Source organism: Anabrus simplex, chromosome 14 (genome assembly GCF_040414725.1).
Source record: "Anabrus simplex isolate iqAnaSimp1 chromosome 14, ASM4041472v1, whole genome shotgun sequence".
Lineage (NCBI taxonomy): Eukaryota > Metazoa > Arthropoda > Insecta > Orthoptera > Tettigoniidae > Anabrus > Anabrus simplex.
In genome coordinates, this window is record NC_090278.1 from 95,509,313 (window position 1) to 95,527,334 (window position 18,022).

General features: G+C 40.6%; 1 protein-coding gene across 2 annotated transcripts in view; it reads left to right on the forward strand.

Moving 5' to 3' along the window:
• Window positions 1–44: 44 nt before the first annotated feature.
• LOC136885531 (4'-phosphopantetheine phosphatase) overlaps window positions 45–18,022 on the forward strand; it is a 78,492-nt gene continuing 60,514 nt past the window's right edge. For both annotated transcript variants that reach the window (XM_067158129.2, XM_067158128.2), the window contains exons 1-8: window positions 45–347; window positions 441–541; window positions 628–827; window positions 3,696–3,879; window positions 8,279–8,371; window positions 10,217–10,388; window positions 16,089–16,195; window positions 17,773–17,935. In XM_067158129.2, the coding sequence (XP_067014230.1) occupies window positions 251–347; window positions 441–541; window positions 628–827; window positions 3,696–3,879; window positions 8,279–8,371; window positions 10,217–10,388; window positions 16,089–16,195; window positions 17,773–17,935 (1,117 nt within the window). In that variant the 5' untranslated portion in view covers window positions 45–250. The remainder of the gene's footprint in view (window positions 348–440; window positions 542–627; window positions 828–3,695; window positions 3,880–8,278; window positions 8,372–10,216; window positions 10,389–16,088; window positions 16,196–17,772; window positions 17,936–18,022) is intronic.

Consider the following 18,022-nt stretch of genomic DNA (forward strand, 5'->3'; position numbering starts at 1 on the left):
TTTGTCTTGGGCCAGTTTCCGGTAGTTGCTTATTGGCGGTCAGATTTAGCAGAAGATCATGACATACCAACAATGTTACAGTTTTGAAGAACCAAAGTTCATAGTGGCTGTTTAATTTGAACTGAGAAAGAATATATATGACAGAGCTTTTGTCTTATCTGAAGTTTAAAGAACCGTGTTCTTTACGTAACTTAGAGAAAGTCGCGGATAATGTGACGTTTCTAACCTTCCATTACGGTTCGATTTTACGATGAATGAAAAGACTCATACGAAAAGCATTAAATTACCTGATACTGTTGAAGTGTTCGGTAATTTAAAAAATGCTAAGAGATTTGCTATTGACATAGGTAACGTTTAAGGTTATTGGCTTGTTATGTAATCATTGGAAGAGCAACATCACGGTGCATATTTTAATCCCTCGGATCATTAACATTTTTCAGGTGGTTCTCTAACAAAAATAGCTTACTACTCGACAGTGTCTCATAGGCGAGTATTTTATGACGCTGATAAAGAAGATGGATCTTCGCAATCTAGAGATGAGGTACAAACATCAGTGGTTTTCAAGAAAATTGGTGTGTGTGTTTGTCAACAATTTTTTCTTACCTGTGATTTTCCTTTTCCTTTAAGGACCATCGTGTATATGAAGTTTCCGAGGGCGCACGGCTACATTTCATCAAATTTGAGACGAAATATATTGAAAATTGTTTAGATTTCATTCAAGTCAATCTTGTAAACAGTCGCGAGAAGATGACTGGTAAAAGCATTAAGGCGACTGGGGGAGGTGCTTACAAATATACAGAACTGCTACAAGAAAAGTTGGGACTTTCGTAAGTTAAAAATTTTCGTTAGTAGTCTTAAGTGTAGCATGCTACTATTTTCTGAACTAGAGTTAAGTATTTCGGTAGCTAAATATGTGGGCTGCATTAGGGACCTCGTCAATCATTCAGTCACTACTGATCTGCATTTAAGGTCCAAATGGCAGGTTCCCTATCAGTTGTGTACCTAGTCTTTTCTGAATTTTTTTCAATGAGGTTGGAAATGTATCAAACATCTCCCTTGGTGCATTACTCCAGTTCTTAATTCCTCTTCTTATGAACAGATATTTGTCCCCTTGAATTCTAATTTTATCTTAATATTATGATACCTCTTATTTTTAAAAATACTATTGAGGCTTATTCGTCTACTCACGTCGTTCCATGCTATCTTTTCCTGGCTGCTTGGAACATTCCGCGTAGGCCTAGTTGAGTAGCTTGTCTCCTTACTACCAAGTCTTTCCAGCCTGAATATTTTTCTAATGCTCTTATGTCACAAGTCAGCCAGAACAAATAATGTTGGTTTACTTAGGACCTTTTCCGGTTCACATACATCAAGTAATCGTGGCGAGGGTCCCATGCACTGAAACCCTACTCTGATTGGGGTCTTACCACCTACTTATACTCCTCTCCTTCACCTCCTTACTCAAACCCTTAAAAACCCTCATAATCTTATATGAAGATACCTGTAACCTTTGTTTAGAATCCTGTTAGGCCTAATGTGATTTCTTCCATGAAGATCTTTACTTATATTAATATTATTATTACAAAAGCGCACGAATGTGCATTACAAAGATTATTGACCGTTTTAGTCTTTGCTATAATCGCATAGAGATTTGTTGTTGTTGTTTTACATCTTGTGATATGATATGTCACAGAACAGATCACACAGCAAACACTCACATTTTTCATTTGGGTCGTGATAAAGACGTATTTTTACATATTTTATGGTGGTACCCGTGCACTGCTAGTTTTATTATCACATGTTTTAGCTTCTGGTTGGCGTTCGTCCAATTTCGATCCAACATGGCATCTGTGCTGTAGAACTCTAGCGGAATTTCATCTCTCTTCTTCCGCCTCTCCGCTAGGTGTGCTTCTACATTCTTTGTGGATGGCAATGGTAGTTTTATCCTCAGTTCTTCAATAAGGAAGGGTTCCCGTGCTAGTTCGTATGTTAGGTGGGAACGCATGTATTTTGAGATGCCCATTATGGTCTTTAGGAATTTTGCCTTAACTCCTTCTATGGTGGCCAGGTCTCTCTTTGTTAGTCTTTCCCATATCAAATGGATTCCATAGGTGAGTATTGGTAGGATCTTTGTGTCGAATAGGCGCATAGCTGTTTTTAAGGATAACTGCTTTAGATTGTTGATGTCATACATGGCTTTCATGGCTGCAACCGCTTTGTCTTCTATGTGTAGTCTGAACGTGCCAGTAGTCTGCAAGGTTATTCCCAGGTATTTGAATGAATAGCTACGTACTTACAGTGATTCCCATGAGGTACTTCCACTCTATCAACACTGTAACTTCATTACTGTAATTAAAACGCACAGGACTTTTCCTCTTGGTGGAACTTACAGCCTGACAATTCACACCATTTACCATTATACTATTGTCTGTCACCCATATCTCTCTATCTCTCTCACTCCCTGTTGAGATCTTTTACAATCGCTCACAAACCTCTGCCGTATTTATTACTGTACTGTATACAGTATAAAATTATCCGCAAAAACCTGCAAAACTTCCGTATCCCATTCGCAAAGGTTAGAGATCCAACACAACATGGCGCGGCCTGGATGGCTTTTTGAGTAATAGGATGGGTGCCAATGTCAGAGAAGTAAGAGGGGATAAGAGCATTGGTTTGGGTAGATTAGGATATGTCCTGGATAAGTCTATTTAAACCATTCCTGGGGGGGGGGGAAGTTGACATCATATTACCCACAGTTTGTAACATCATAAGGAAGTAGAAATTATGCAAATCTTGCTTGGAGTTCCTTTCAGAGGAGAGATGAATTCATTGCGATGTCCAGGGAGCCACCAGCCCACCCCCAGAAGTACATTTACGTTTATAACCTAATAAAAAGCAGTGCACGGCATTCTCCCTTGCTGAAGTAACTACTTGCGTTCCAATTGGCCAATGTAAAACGGGATGTGACGTCCATCAATGATAATGAATATATACCATTACCAATCCCGGCTGAATAAAAACACAAGTACATAGATGTACCACTATTGCCATAATCTAATCTCTGTCATGAGAACAGAAGTCCATTTGGGCTTACACTCCCTTCGAGAGGCTTTTTATCTATGGCTATGGCGCATACTGTCTGCATGGCAAGAAAAGTTATAGGCCTATTTCACCTTTCGAATTAGTGCTTATTTTAGTTCGAGGTCAGCAGCCTTGTGGACCGCCAGACCACATCCTCTGTACAAAGGCTTCAAGAAGTAAGCAAACAACTGTCATTCCGCATGTAGCTGAATGTAGTGAATGTTGGGTAGCACGGGATCAAGTTTCAATCCGTAATTAAGCCCATGGACACTTCCTTCCCACTCCTATCCCTTTGTTGCCAGAAGACCTGTGTGTGTCGGTGTGATGTAAAGCAAATCATAAAAAATAAAAAATTGAGAACTACATGAAAATCCTGTTGTTGGTTCTCAAGATTAGTCCGCTCAAACACAGACAGCCGCTTAGCGATGACTTTATAATATGTACAGGTTTTGGCCAGGCTGTTAATGTAGAAGAGCCCAGAGTGACACCCTGGATGATATGATGTGGAATTATCTCATTGCAGTTGATTTCTGTTTGTCTCTATGGGTTTAAGAGAGTTTAGTTCTGTAGTCACTCTTGTGTGGTGATACTCTACCTCTTGAGTCATCTCTATTTAGTGTCGACAAGGAAGATGAGATGGCTTGTTTGATCAAAGGCTGTAACTTCCTGCTGAAGAACATCTCAGATGAAGCCTTTGAATACCATCGTCATGGAAACCCAGAGTACAAATTCCAGACTGCCGACCCTAACATTTTCCCGTACATGCTGGTTAACATTGGATCTGGAGTCAGTATCATGAAAGTAAGTTACATCATCTGCTTTCTTTGAGTGTGTAGCGTTCTGTTTTGTTGTAAATCATTAGTCATGTATAAACACCTATCCTTCGCATGGCTTTACTTCTAAATTGACAGTTCGCAAAACCTACGAACATTGCCTCACGTATGTTGCCAGCGCTCTACTACTGCGAGAACAGCACACAGCCCTCATAAAATGTAATACTGTACCCAGAAATACTAACGAATCACGAGTGAAAATCAATTCCTAAAATAACAAATTTCTCTCGGCCAATGGCTGACACAGCTAGGAGGTAATGGCCAAGAAAGGGAACCCTCCACTGATCTCAGAGTCTCGTTCTTGCTGCTTGTCTTTCCCGAACTACGCTGAGACACGGTATACACAGACGAACTATACACTAACCAACACATGGATGTAAATAAAAATACAGCTACACTGAACTATTAAACCTATTTTTAAAAATATATATATACGAGGTGGTTGGAAACAACATGAATCAAGTATATGAACATTAGAGCGTTGGTCATACTGATAAGTAATTTGAAAAAAATTATGTCGATACCTCGCGCCGTTGTAATTTTATCAGCTACTGAAGTTAACCATTCAGATGGCTTCGCGGGCGATTTCAGCGCGCTTGAGAGTCATGCTGAGAAATGAGCATCAAACACTAACACAACGTGGGTTTTAGTCAGTGCCTCTGTAGCATGCTTGCTGTGGGCATAGCCTATCAGCTGAGAGGACCTTGTTCAAGTCCCTTCCCTGGAGAAGTTTATTTGTTCTACTGGCACTCTCAAGCCGATCATAAGCCATGTGCAGATTTAGGAACACCGCTTCATAAAGCCCACCGAGCTCAATAGCTGCGGTCGCTTAAGTACGGCCAGTATCCAGTAATCGGGAGATAGTGGGTTCGAGCCCCACTGTCGGCAGTCCTGAGGATGGTTTTCCGTGGTTTTCCATTTTCACACCAGGCAAATGCCGGGGCTGTACCTTAATTAAGGCCACGGCCGCTTCCTTCCAATTCCTAGGCCTTTCCTCTCCCATCGTCGCCATAAGACATATCTGTGTCGGTGCGACGTAAAGCAAATAGCATAAAGCCCATCTGAATTCGCCTGTGAAGCGATCTGATGTAGGAGAATATTTCCAACATCTGCTATCATAAGGTACGAGCTTATTTCCATAATATTCATTGTTGTGTCACGTGCGGACAAAGTGAGGGAGGTGCCGTGCTGCGGAGCGGGAAGTGATGAGTCAACGGCAGGCAGACTCCACACATCCACCAGCCGGCCAATTTGAGAAACTCGCTCTATAAGTAATGTAAGGAACAAACAAGTCAAGGAAAAACAGGAAGATGCAGTAGGATTAGCACAATGACGGTGTATCTTCCCACACACACTGACTTGTCACTGTGTGATATATGACTTCATTAATCATGAACGTGGTGTTCCTTCTGTGACCTGTAAATCAGAAATTGTGAAGTAGAAAGTTTTACAATGTATGTTTTGGTTTGTGAGGTAACACTTTGTCAGGTAGTTGACCCAGGGAGACATGGAGTATTGCATGATTCTCAGTGTAGATGTCTTACATGCTCCTTTGTCACCATAATCCAGGTGAACAGTTCTATGGAAATATTAATAAAGAAGATATTTCTCTGGGATTGATTTTCCTTATTATCAGCATTTTAATGTGGAGTTTTGTGATAAAACTCTTTGATGGGCAGGGGACACATTTATGTGTATGGATTTCTAGGAGAAAAGCATTTCATTGTTGAGAACTGAGGTATCTCATTGAGAGCATAGCCCATGTGGCATGATTTACGCTCAGTTTACTCTGATTCGTTATTGGGCCTCACGCCTTACCACTGTGTGGCACTGCTAGCTATATATATATATTCCAAGTTGGATGTATCGATTGAGTAAAGACACTTGATTGTTCTTCTATGCCATCTGCTGGAGTTTCAATGAAGCCATGGCTGGCCGGCGTGCCGCTACTGGCTGTATTCCTTGTACTAAGGGAGTGAGTCTCTACGTGGAGGCTGTCTCTCGCCTTGTGTTGATGTAAGTTGGTGTGCTTTGTTTCCGCTGTGAAGGCATGATGGCGACCGTTAAACTGCAGCGCCAGTTAGTTGGCACATGGATTGATATTGGGTAGTAAGCAGGCGCGGTTTCTCCATAAGGGCTGCACGTGAATCAAGTATATGAACATTGCTTGGTGAAGACAAACAGAAATATAATTGCATGTCCAACATGTTTACTTCCTTTTAAGTATTTAAATTAGTGCAGTGGCGCTCCAAAGAGTATGTGACACACTCACACTGTCACTAGCAAGCAGCTGGATTCCCCCTGTTCAGGCTGTGCCTTACCTGCGTGTTGTGCAGTTCACTTTGTTTTGTTTTTTTAATTATGAATTTAATCTTAGGTCCGTATTGAGCTGAGAATAACAGAAAATGAAAATTAAAAAGTCCACCTTTTCTGTACAAAATAATGTTGAACTAATTAAATTACAACATTTACTTGGGACTAGTTTCACACATCAGCGTGGAATGAATATGTCTGTGAGAAAAAGAATGATATGAGTGTGATGGTTTGTAATTGTTTTACCGAGCTCGATAGCTGCAGTCGCGTAAGTGCGGCCACTATCCAGTATTCGGGAGATAATGGGTTCAAACCCCACTGTCAGCAGCCCTGAAGATGGTTTTCCATGCTTTCTCATTTTCACACCAAGAAAATGCTGGGACTGTACCTTAATTAAGGCCACGTGCGCTTCCTTCCCACTCCTAGCCCTTTCCTCTCCCATTGTTGCCATATGACCTATCTGTGTCGGTGCGACATAAAGCAACTTGCAAAAAAAAAAAAAAAAAATTGTTTTTATAGATTCTTAAGGTTGAAACATCATTTACCCCTTTTTTTTCACGCTTTAGTGCCTAGCTATGATTGTTGCAGTACTGAAACTATTTGTCATCGTGTTCTTACTTCTTGTGTTATACGTATAGGGCGGGTGTGGTGGAGAGCGAGTAGGTGGGGAAACGAGAAGGAACTGTGGGCGGAGCGTTGGGTACTGGCATAACGTGAGGAGGACAATACGTCAACAAATACAACTCCCACCTTGAATGTACATAGAGACACTCCTCCACAAGTTAAACTAGCATCCAATACCCGGCCTACACTCACTTCCCCTACGTCCCCTACTTGTCCTCCTCACATTTTCCAGTACCCAACGCTCCGTCCACAGTTCCTTCTCCTTCCCCACCTACTCGCCTTCCACCATGTCCGCCCCATACGTATAACATAAGAAGTAAGAACACGACGACAAATACAGTAGTCTTAGTACTGCAACAAGCACAGCTAGGCACTAAAGCCTGAAAAAAGGGGTAAGTGATGTTTCAACCTTAGGAATTTATAAAAACAATTATTACAAACCATCACACTCATAACATTCTTTTGTTACAGACATATTCATCCATTAACGTTGCAGTAAACAGCACACCAACAAGTAAGTAGTAAATATTTGTGTCCCTTTTAACCACGCTTCAATAACAAACAGACCAGTAAAAATTGGCCGACTCAAATCAGTTTGGGATTGGTGAAGACTACAAGTATGATGCCAACAACAGACTACAAACCTCCAATGATCCATCGTTTAATAATGATGTAATTCTCATCTAACGAGAATATATTGCAAGTTTAATCTTCTACTTCACTAATCTTCATATGAACATTTATACTTTGATAAATAACTTAACTCTAGCAGTGTTAGAAAAAAACGGGAATTTTAGCCAAATCTTACAGATTTAATTGGCACATTACTATGACTTGGACACCAACTTACTGTGATTAATGTCTAGTCTATTATAGACCCATTTTAATTGTTACTTCTTCACTTTTTATATAGTACCGCTACCAATATTTCTTTGTATAATAACATTTTAATGAACAAATAATTGTAAAATAAGGTTTATTATAATAACTCAACCTTGAGATAATTGTACGAAATGGCTGAAGATGCTTGATACAACGAACGAAACATGTCCCATTTAATGTTTGTATTGTAGTAAATGTCCTTTTAGAGACAATAATCATTTTTATGTATTGAATAAGGTGGATATAAAAACAAAAATTTGTAACTATTAGTAGTAAGTTCAGTATGGGCAAAAACATGAAATTGGTCTTATGCAACACCATTACCTTGCCAACCTTGTGCTATAGCGTAGCCCATGTTGGTAAAATTTATCTGTTTTTTAGCTTGTGGTGTGGGACACCCACTGTCAGGTTTGGCAACGTTAAAGATGAGAAACAAGCTGTTTAGATCATTGCTTCCTATTGCATAAAGTCTTCATTTTGGTAAATGTTAGTTTTTTTTTAACGTAACAGTGTATATTCTATTAATGAATCGTGCATTTTCCCCACAGGTGGAATCAGATGACACGTGTGAAAGAATCGGTGGTACTGCAACTGGAGGAGGGACCTTTTGGGGCCTTGGTTCATTGCTCACCAAAGCTAAGGTAACTCTAAAACTTCCATAGGCTATTTGACTTTTCTTTAAAACTAAATGCACTTCACGATAGACCTGAGAAACTGCATTTTGCAGATATTCTAAGTTCAAATGCTGGTGCTGACAGCAATCACCCGTAATCATCTGTCGTCCAACCTGTTTCTTTCTCACCTCAGACAAATGCTGTGATAGTTCTTTAGCATTTGTCTTGCTCTTGGATGTAAATAACTAAGCATGCAATTGAAATTGCATGAAATTGAGTTCTCCACTTAATATCAGTATTGGAATATTCTGCACGTTGCTGATGCATAGAACTGTGTGGAATTTCATAAGTTTGACTTCAGGTAGAACACTGCTGTGTGCGTAATGAAGGCTGCAAGTTGGCCATCACAGGAAATGGTGTGTTGAGTTACAAGTCAATAAGTATCTGCAATTTTGCTCTAGTTGTCTTTAGGTTGGCTCTATGGGGTCGTGTGCTCACCAGCCGCTAGATGGCACCATTGTCTACGTATGTGGTTGGTTTCAGCATTATGAGATCTTTACAGCTTGTGTTGTTGCGGCGTAAAGATGACCGCACCAGTCGGATTGCGCCAAGGTAGAACAGCATTCCATAATCCGTTTGTTTCAGCACGATACGGGGACGATGTTTTGCTGCAGCGGATGCTTCCATTCTGTGCTCTGACGTTTACTCTCTGTTTCAAAGTGGTGAACTCGTGTTTTCATCTCCAGTGATGATCCTTTTCAGAAATGTTTCACCTTCATTAGCATGACGGTCCAGTAGGTGCTGACAGATTCTCACATGATTGCACTTCTGCTCTTCGTTGAGTTGTTTTGGAATCCATCTCGAACAGACTAGCCGGGCTGAGTAGCTCAGGCGATTGAGGTGCTGGCTTTCTGGCCGTAACTTGGCAGGTTCAATCCTGGCTCAGTCCGGTGGTTTTTGAAGGGGCTCAATACATCAGCCTTATGTCGGTAGATTTACTGGCACATTAGAGAACTCCTGCGGGACTAAAATCCGGCACCTCGGCATCTCCAAATACCATGAAAGTAGTTAGTAGACATAAAGCAAATAACATTATTATTATCAAACAGACTTTGTGAAAGTGAAGCCTGTTATGCATGATTTCATATCCAGAACTATGGCTAACGTGTGTCATCAACAGTCACTTGTCTGTTATTCAGGGTCATATTGCGCACTTGTTCAATATTGCCATGAGTTACGGCTGCAGATGGACGCCCGGATCTTTCCGTGTCCTCCACGCTCGTGCGACCCCTTTTGAACTGTTCAGTCCACTGGTAAATACTTCGCTGTAGCAAAACATTGTCCCCGTATTGTGCTGAAAGTGTTCTATGAATTTCCACTCCTGGCACACCCTGGGACCACAAAAAATTGATTACAGAACGCTGTTCTTCCTTGGTGCAAACAGAGAGTGGCGTGGCCATCTTTATGTCGCAACAGCACAAGCTGTACTGATCTGATAACAGTGCAACAGATGTGGACAACGGTGCCATCTAGTGGCTGGTGAGCACACAACACCATAGAGCCTGCGTAAGTTGGTATTGTCAGCTGTTGACATTTGGTTGAGTAATATGGGATATCTGGAATGAAAAAGAAAATATGTAGTGTTACACAATGTCTATGAAATTTGTAGGAATCATATCCTCTCTTCTCAGATCCCTGTGAGCTTGTTTCTGCTTCTGAGCTTTATCAGGTTACAGATCTTCATTCTTCATGTGGGAAGTGTCTGTTTGAAAATGTCTGACCTGTGATTGTGTTTATCCTACTATGTGTTCCTTTTCAGCTCTCTCCATATGACTTGACCTGTTGTTAACTGTTTGTGGTGGTGTTGTCCAGGGTTTTGACGAGCTGTTGGAGCTCGCCGAGAAAGGAGACCACCGGAATGTGGATATGCTAGTCAGAGATATTTATGGAGGTGACTACAAGATGCTGGGGCTGCCTGGAGACCTCATTGCGTCCTCCTTCGGCAAGGCCATGCACTGCCATAAAGATCGCAATTTCAATGCCAGTAAGATATCTTTAAGTTTCTAACAATTTCTAGCAGTATGTGTTTTCATAGGGTGTGTTTTGTTGCATCCTTGTAATTTATTTTTGTTTGATCTTCTTATGATTTGGTTTTTGCTGTTGTTGATCTGATTGCTAACCACAGTCCATTAAGAGAACACTTGTTGCAGAAGAAGGATCATTACTTTAAGACTTAATTCGAGTTGGATTTTGTGAAAGTTTGTATGATGTTAAATGTATAGCAAGAACACTCGTGGAATATTTGTATTTAGTTGTTTCAGCCATTTTTGGGGCTGCTAGATGATAATAGAAGATCATTATAGTAACTTAGTATAAAGCATTGGTTTGTATTTTAATGAAAAGCACTCATATTGCATCTACCTTAATGTATAAGACTTGATGTATGTTGGACAGAATGTAACTGAACTAAGACAGTTCATAATAGTAAAGGACGAGGAGCGGTGTGAACTCTAGTCTGTTTCTGCTAATCATGCACATGTTCTAGAAACATAATCATCTTGCATATTTGTGAACCAACTTAATTTTGTACAGCTTGTATTTGCTTGTGAAATTATGTGCATGTGATCATCATTTTTATATGAATATACGGTTGTGGGCGAATTGTTTCGATATAATAAAGGTGTTTCTTGTCAGAATTCTATGAATTGTGTTAAATTATATAGAAATAAAAGTGTTTTTACCACATACTTGAATTAATAATTTCACAGTTTCTACAGGATAGAAATTAGACGTCTAGATATTAATGAAATGTTTTCTTTTCCAGGCATTTTCTTGTATTTCATTAATCTTGCATTAGTTTGGACTGACTAAAAAACTTGAGGTATTTTGTTAACAAAGTGAAAACTGACTTCTACTTTAATAGGATATATTGGTGGTGTTGATTAGAGGAGGGCAAGTAAACTGGACAGGCCACTGAAATGAAGTATGATAAGAATGGACGTAGTAGGAAATGAGAATGTCGGGAGGGAAATAACTGAGATGGTTTGGACATGTTAAGGAAGAGGGAAGATATTAAGAGAACAAGAGGTAGATCAAGAAGGAACCTGGATTGGAAGAGAAATGGTCGTTGAAAAAATGCCATTAATATCTAGACCTGGCTGAAGCTGGAAAAGTGAAATTAATGGTGATGATTATTTAAAAAAAAAATTAATAATAAATGAAACGAGTATGCGCATATGCAAATACGGGGCGTGTTTACCAATGATTGTATAGTGAATAAGGCTCTCCCTATTTGGTGCAATAAGTGGTTTCTGTATGTAAAGTGCTGGTTCTCAGTGGGATGTGCTAATTTTAGTAATTAGTAAAGCAAGAGATAATTTATAGAAAGAAATATAACCATTGTCCAGTCCATTAGAAGACGCCATATTGGCTGCAGGAAATTTCTCGTTATCAAATAATATCACTGAAACTTTCAAAGAATTAATAATTCACTTCTTCTTGAAATTGAGCGTGACGATAGGAAATTAAGCTTAGCAGAATAACTGCATGGACCCGTAGAATCGATTTTCGTTTTATACCTTTTCATTACTCCAGGCATAAAGGCATTCTCGAGCAAAAGAAAATGCCGCTACAGTGAAATATCAATACCGCCTGCAACGGACAAACAGGAGAGGGAAGTCACCAGTGCCCGAACTGCAGCAAAGATATAGGGCAGGAGTCCCAGGCCGTAAAGTGTGATGGCCCATGTGATCGACAGCTACGCAGGGAATGGGCGGGAGTGAGTATGGGGGAGTACAACATACTCAACTCGAAGAAATGTTCACTGCTATCGTTATGCCCCGACTACAGAAACAAGTACCAGAAGATAAAGAAGGATGTGCCAAGAGAAGAAGATAAAATTAGGGATTTGAAATAATGCATGGAAAGGAAAGATGCAGAGAACAAGCAGGCCTACAGAGAGACATGTACTAAGCTAACCATGATAAAGAACGTAATTAAAACGCTGCAAGATAAAATCATGGAAAATAGCTTGAAGGATATAGCCAACGAGAAAATCATATAGGCAGCAGCGGGAACAGCACGGATACGAGACAGAAATGCCGGTACGCTATGCAACCGTAGTAGATCTGGGAGGTCCCGGTCCATGGCAACAACGACAACAACCACTACATCATAGCGAGCGCTCCCCTGCCATAAGATGACCAGTAGACGGAGGGGCAGGAGATCAAGACCAAGAGCATTTCACACCCCGTGCACAAAGGAAGATACAGAAGGGTACATCAACGGCGCCCGCCGGAAAACTATGTAGCACAAACAAAACTGCACGGCAGTATATAGGATATGTGAATCCGGATGTAACCGCAAGCGATGTCTTAGACTACATGAAAGACAAGGGAATCGAAACCGGCATAAAATGTGAGGAACTCGTCACCAGAGATGAGAATAAAGCCTTTAAAGTTGGGATTCCTTTCGAGAGGCAGGAGGATGCTTACGACCCAAAGTTTTGGCCAGCGGATGTGATCTACCAGCCTTTTCGTTTTTGACCATGAAATCCCGCAAGATGCTATCAGGAAGTGAAGTTACTTCTATGGAATACTGAAGGCCTGATAAATGCCACGAACTCAACGCCAGAGAACATTTTTGACCCCTATGACGTAATACTGGTTGAAACCGTCCTAACTTCAGATTGGAATGCGAGAAATCACTACACAAAGAACAATCTGGCAGTGCAAGGTATGGTGGGGAGGCCGAAAGGAGGAATCACCTGCCTTTTAAAGGCTCACTTCACACCATTCCAAGTCATGTATAAAAACAACAATGTTCTCGTAGTGAAGGCTAAATTGTGCATGTTAATATGTGTGTATTTTCAGCCAGGTTTCACATCTTATCAGATCATTGATGAAATAGGCACCGCTCTGAGTATGACGGAACGCGAGGATAACATCGTCCTAGCAAAAGACCTAAATTGCCGCACTGACATTCCATCACAGAAGACAATAGAGGTCTTAGGCTACTTAGTAGAGGAAGGGATATCACTGGTAAACAACAAAGACTAGAAGACGTATGTCTGTTATAACGGCACCAGCACCATAGATCTCGTACTTTCGAATCAAGGTCAAATAAAGCCAATAAAACAAGACATAATCCTGACCCCCTACCGGAAACACCAACTAGTAGAAACAACTTTCCTACTCAGTCATGGCAACAAACAGGATAAGCCAAAAACATTCAAATTTTCAAGAAAGACTCTACACCAGTTCATATGTGAGACCAACAACCAGGCAGTCTCGGAAAAGGCCCAGAAAGGAGATCTTGACAAAGCAGCAAACAAGGCGAAGTCATACCAGAGGCCACCATAACAAGAAAATTGAAACCATGGTTTGACGAAGCCTGTTATAGATTTCGCAGAACAACCTTGGATGCCCTACACACAGCTCTCACAGATCCAACTGACGATCATCTAAGGGAATATTCTAATCATAGAAAGACATACAAGACCCTCATATAAGAAACAAAGGAACGGTATCAGGAGCAAGAGGAGCGGAGGCTGATAGCGGCAGCGGATCAGTGCCCATACAAAGCATTGAACCCAAGGCAACCAAGATACTGCAGAAGCATCCCTGTGGAGACATGGGTGACTCACCTTAGCAATGTACTGCAGTACAGGGATACCCTACCAATGGATATACCCGAGATCGAGGGGGGCTTTGACTTCAACATGGAGATATTCACAATTAAGGAAGTAGAGGCCGCTATCCTCTACATAACAAAGCTTGTGGCCCAGACAGTATATGTAATGAGCAGCTTAAAATCGCTCTCCCAGTGTTAAAGGAAGCAATAACTTCCTTCCTCAATGAATGTCTCGAGCTAGGAAATATTCCCCATAGCTGGAGAAGGTCCACAGTAAAACTGTTGTATAAAGGAAAGAGAAGCACCGAGGACCCAAACTCCTAACCAGGCATCGCCCTAGAATGCACGTTATTCAAAATTCCTACAAAACTCTATGTCAACGCCTCAATAGAGAAATCGACCCCAAGCTCCCGGAGGAGCAATTTGGCTTCAGAAAAGAAAGATCTACAACATAGGCTATCCAATGCCTTCTAAATGATATCGAGACAGTGCTGACAATCCCAAAAGGAAAATTACATGCCATATTTATAGACTTCTCCAAGGCTTTCGACATGCTCAGTAGTAAAATTATCATAGAGAAGTTACGAAAACAAATGAGAAGAAACAGCTATGCAAAACGGCTTTTCGCGAACATCCTGGCCTCAAATTACATAGAGATAAGCGATGGAATCACAACATCAATCCCAATAGAACAAACAACTGGTGTATTGCAAGGTGACCCTCTAAGCCCACTTCTGTTCATCATCGCGACGGCAGATATCACAGAGGTAGTCTCGAAGGAAGTAATTCTATATATGTACACTGATGATATTGTGTTAGCCTTGAGTTCGGAACAGAAGCTGCAATCTGTCTTTGATCTGCTACTAGAATGGGCGGAAGAAAACGAGCTCACCCTAAACTAAGACAAGACTGTGTCAATGACTTTCCGAAAAGGAGGTAAACCAGCAGTTTTTCACACACACAGAAAACCCCTGGAGAGTGTCTCTACTTGGGCGTGACACTCCAGTCAACTGGCAACATCTTTACGCTCCACGTTAACAATAGGATCGGTGCTGCTATGAGGGCCATGAATGACATCAGACAGCTGAGAAAACTCACCGTCAAAACAGCCTTGGAACTCTTTCATCTCAAGGTTACACCTGTCGTAACATACGGATTAGAGAATATCTGGACACACCTCAAGCTGAAACACTTGGAAAAGGTAGAAAAACTAAAGGCGACTTTCTTGAAGAAGGTTCTGTGTGTCTCAAAATACACGCCATCAAGACTAGTTTATGAACTAACAAATGAATTATATTACGTGGAAGAGCTCCGCCTCCACCTGCCGCTACAGTCGACACCAGCATACGTGCAACTCATGCAGAACCTGCAAGCAAAGAAGAGAGACATCTGGTGGGATTTTTACATCACTGATGCAATGACCTGCAACGACTGGAAATTACGAACTAAGACATGCGGTCACACGCTTCGCCGTTCATAGCTTCCATCATAAGTTGTGCAGGTTGAATAAGTTTCACCAACCAGTCGCAGAATGTGTATGCGAACACTGCGGCGAATATTGTGAAAGGTATCATGCGACGCACTGTACACATAGACTTGAATCCTTGACGTCCTTCTGTTGTAACGACTAGCCTGATAGCACCTAAAATGTATTCTATATTCGCTTTTACCTTGTCTGTATCATTCTCTGTTTTGGCTATTAGCTGCAATAAATATTTTATTTATTATTTAAAATAATATTTCCAGGGTATATTTTTTCTAAAATAATTGTTGTTTTATGTATTGGTGAGATTTTTTCCGTTTGAATTTATGTTAAATTGCTTATGTCTTGATTCTGGTTGCAAAATCACAAAAATTAGCCTGAGCTGCTTTAAGCAGAACAATGCAGCTAGGCTGAGCACAAGGGGATTGGAAAGGAAATTAGCATTTCATGTCGGTTGTACTCGTGGTCACTTTACACTTATATAATTGATGATTGTGGAATTAATTGCAATACTGTGGTTTAAAAGTGTAACTCTTCAAGTAAAATAGTTGTTGAAATCTTGTTTGTGTGATGTGGAGTCTTACATAATTGCTAGAATTGTTGTTGTACGTTTTGTGTGTCTAATTTCAGCTCCTCAGTTTTCGGAGGCTGACCTTGCTCGCAGCCTACTCTTCACTATCAGTAACGATGTGGGGCAGATCGCATGCCTGTATGCCATGATGCATAAACTGAATAAGGTAACATCTTTGTACTGTGATATGATATTGAGTATGTCAGAACTGTCTGCTTTTACTACCAGTACTCGCTTTACTAGGACATTTAGTGATGAGACACAGTGTCTGTTATAGTGTACAAGGGACCATCAATTAATGTTAAGGAAACTTGAAACCAATTTATACACCATCCAAAAGAACACAGTGAAATATTTAAAAACTCTCTAATATTACATCTTATTGTGCATATGTCTACAAGTTACAGGCCAGTAAAGGTGTGTGTGGATGGGGATCATCAGTGTCCAGTTGGAATATAGTTCTTTTGAACTGCCGGCGCGTTGTGTACTCTTACCACAGTAGTACTGACTTGATAAAATATCCTACTGCATATCACCCTCTTATGGAATGCATATATTTTTACTTTTTTAAATCTTATGAGGATATTTAGGAAAAGGTTTGTTTTTGTGAGGCTTCTTCAAGCAAAAAAAATAATAATGAAATACTGCTTTTCTGAGCATCAGTTGAGCTGCAAAACTGATCTTGTTTACTCTTTGCTGTTAAGTCTTTGGTGACTATTTGAAGGCCCTGTAACCGATGAATATTTTGGATAAAATCTCTGTCAGCTCTTCTAGTAGTTACGAACATTATAAAGCTTTGTACACATTGTTTTGTGCTGTAATACTACTTTACCTTCTGCCTATCATTTTAAGCATGTAATATCACAGACAGCTGTGCCTGCATTCTTATCTGTTCTAACTCTTGGAAAATATTTTATTCTTTCCCCTGAATTTCAAGCAGGCAAGGAAGCTAGTCGCAGAATTTCAAACATGAAGAAATGGAGGAACCCGTAGAATGATGTGTCTATTCAGAGGAGGGAATCTGCTCTTCAGCTTGACACTTCTTTCACGGAGCAAATTGTGTAGGTTATCGAGCCTGCGTTCTGTGCGAGTACAGCGTGACAACCATTCAAAGTTATATAAAAATGCCGGGGCTGAGTGGCTCAAATGGTTCAGGTGCTGGCCTTCTGTCCCCAACTTGGCAGGTTCGGTCCTGGCTCAGTCCGGTGGTATTTGAAGGTGCTTAAATACGTCAGCCTCGTGTCGGCAGATTTACTGGCATGTAAAGGAACTCATGTGGGATTAAGTTCTGGCACCTCGGCGTCTCCGAAAACTATAAAAATGGTTAGTGGGACGCAAAGCCAATAACATTATTATTATTATTATTATTATTATTATTATTATTATTATTATTATTATTATTATTATTATTATTATTATTATTATTATTAAACATATGAACAGATACCGAAAATTGTTCATATTATCTTCAAAGCTTGAAATATTTATAATAAAATGTCTGGAGAGGAAGGTTTCATGTTGTGGAGAATTGACTCCTGATCCTTCATCTCAAACTCACTCATTGCTGTAGTTTTTTCCAGTAAGAGAGGACCACTGTGCCCCACTCCTCAGACCTGATAGAACGTGTCCATAGTATTCCCTGAAATAGCAAAGTTTTTGTTTTTATCCATAAGGGGTCCACTTGCACTAAGTTGTAAAGTTGTAAGTAATTAAAACAAGTGAAGTGGTGTGTTGTTGTTGTAGGTGTACTTTGGGGGCTACTTCCTGAGGAACCATCCACTGAGCATGCACACCGTGTCGTTTGCCATCAACTACTGGAGTCGAGGCCAGGTGCAGGCCCTCTTCTTGCGTCACGAAGGCTACCTGGGAGCTATCGGAGCCTTTCTCAAGGGAGCCGAGGAATGTGGTAAGAGGAGAGAAATGTAATGTGCACGCCTTTTCTTCTCTTAATCTCAGTTCTTCTCCACCGTGAACAAGCTCAACACTCATTGAA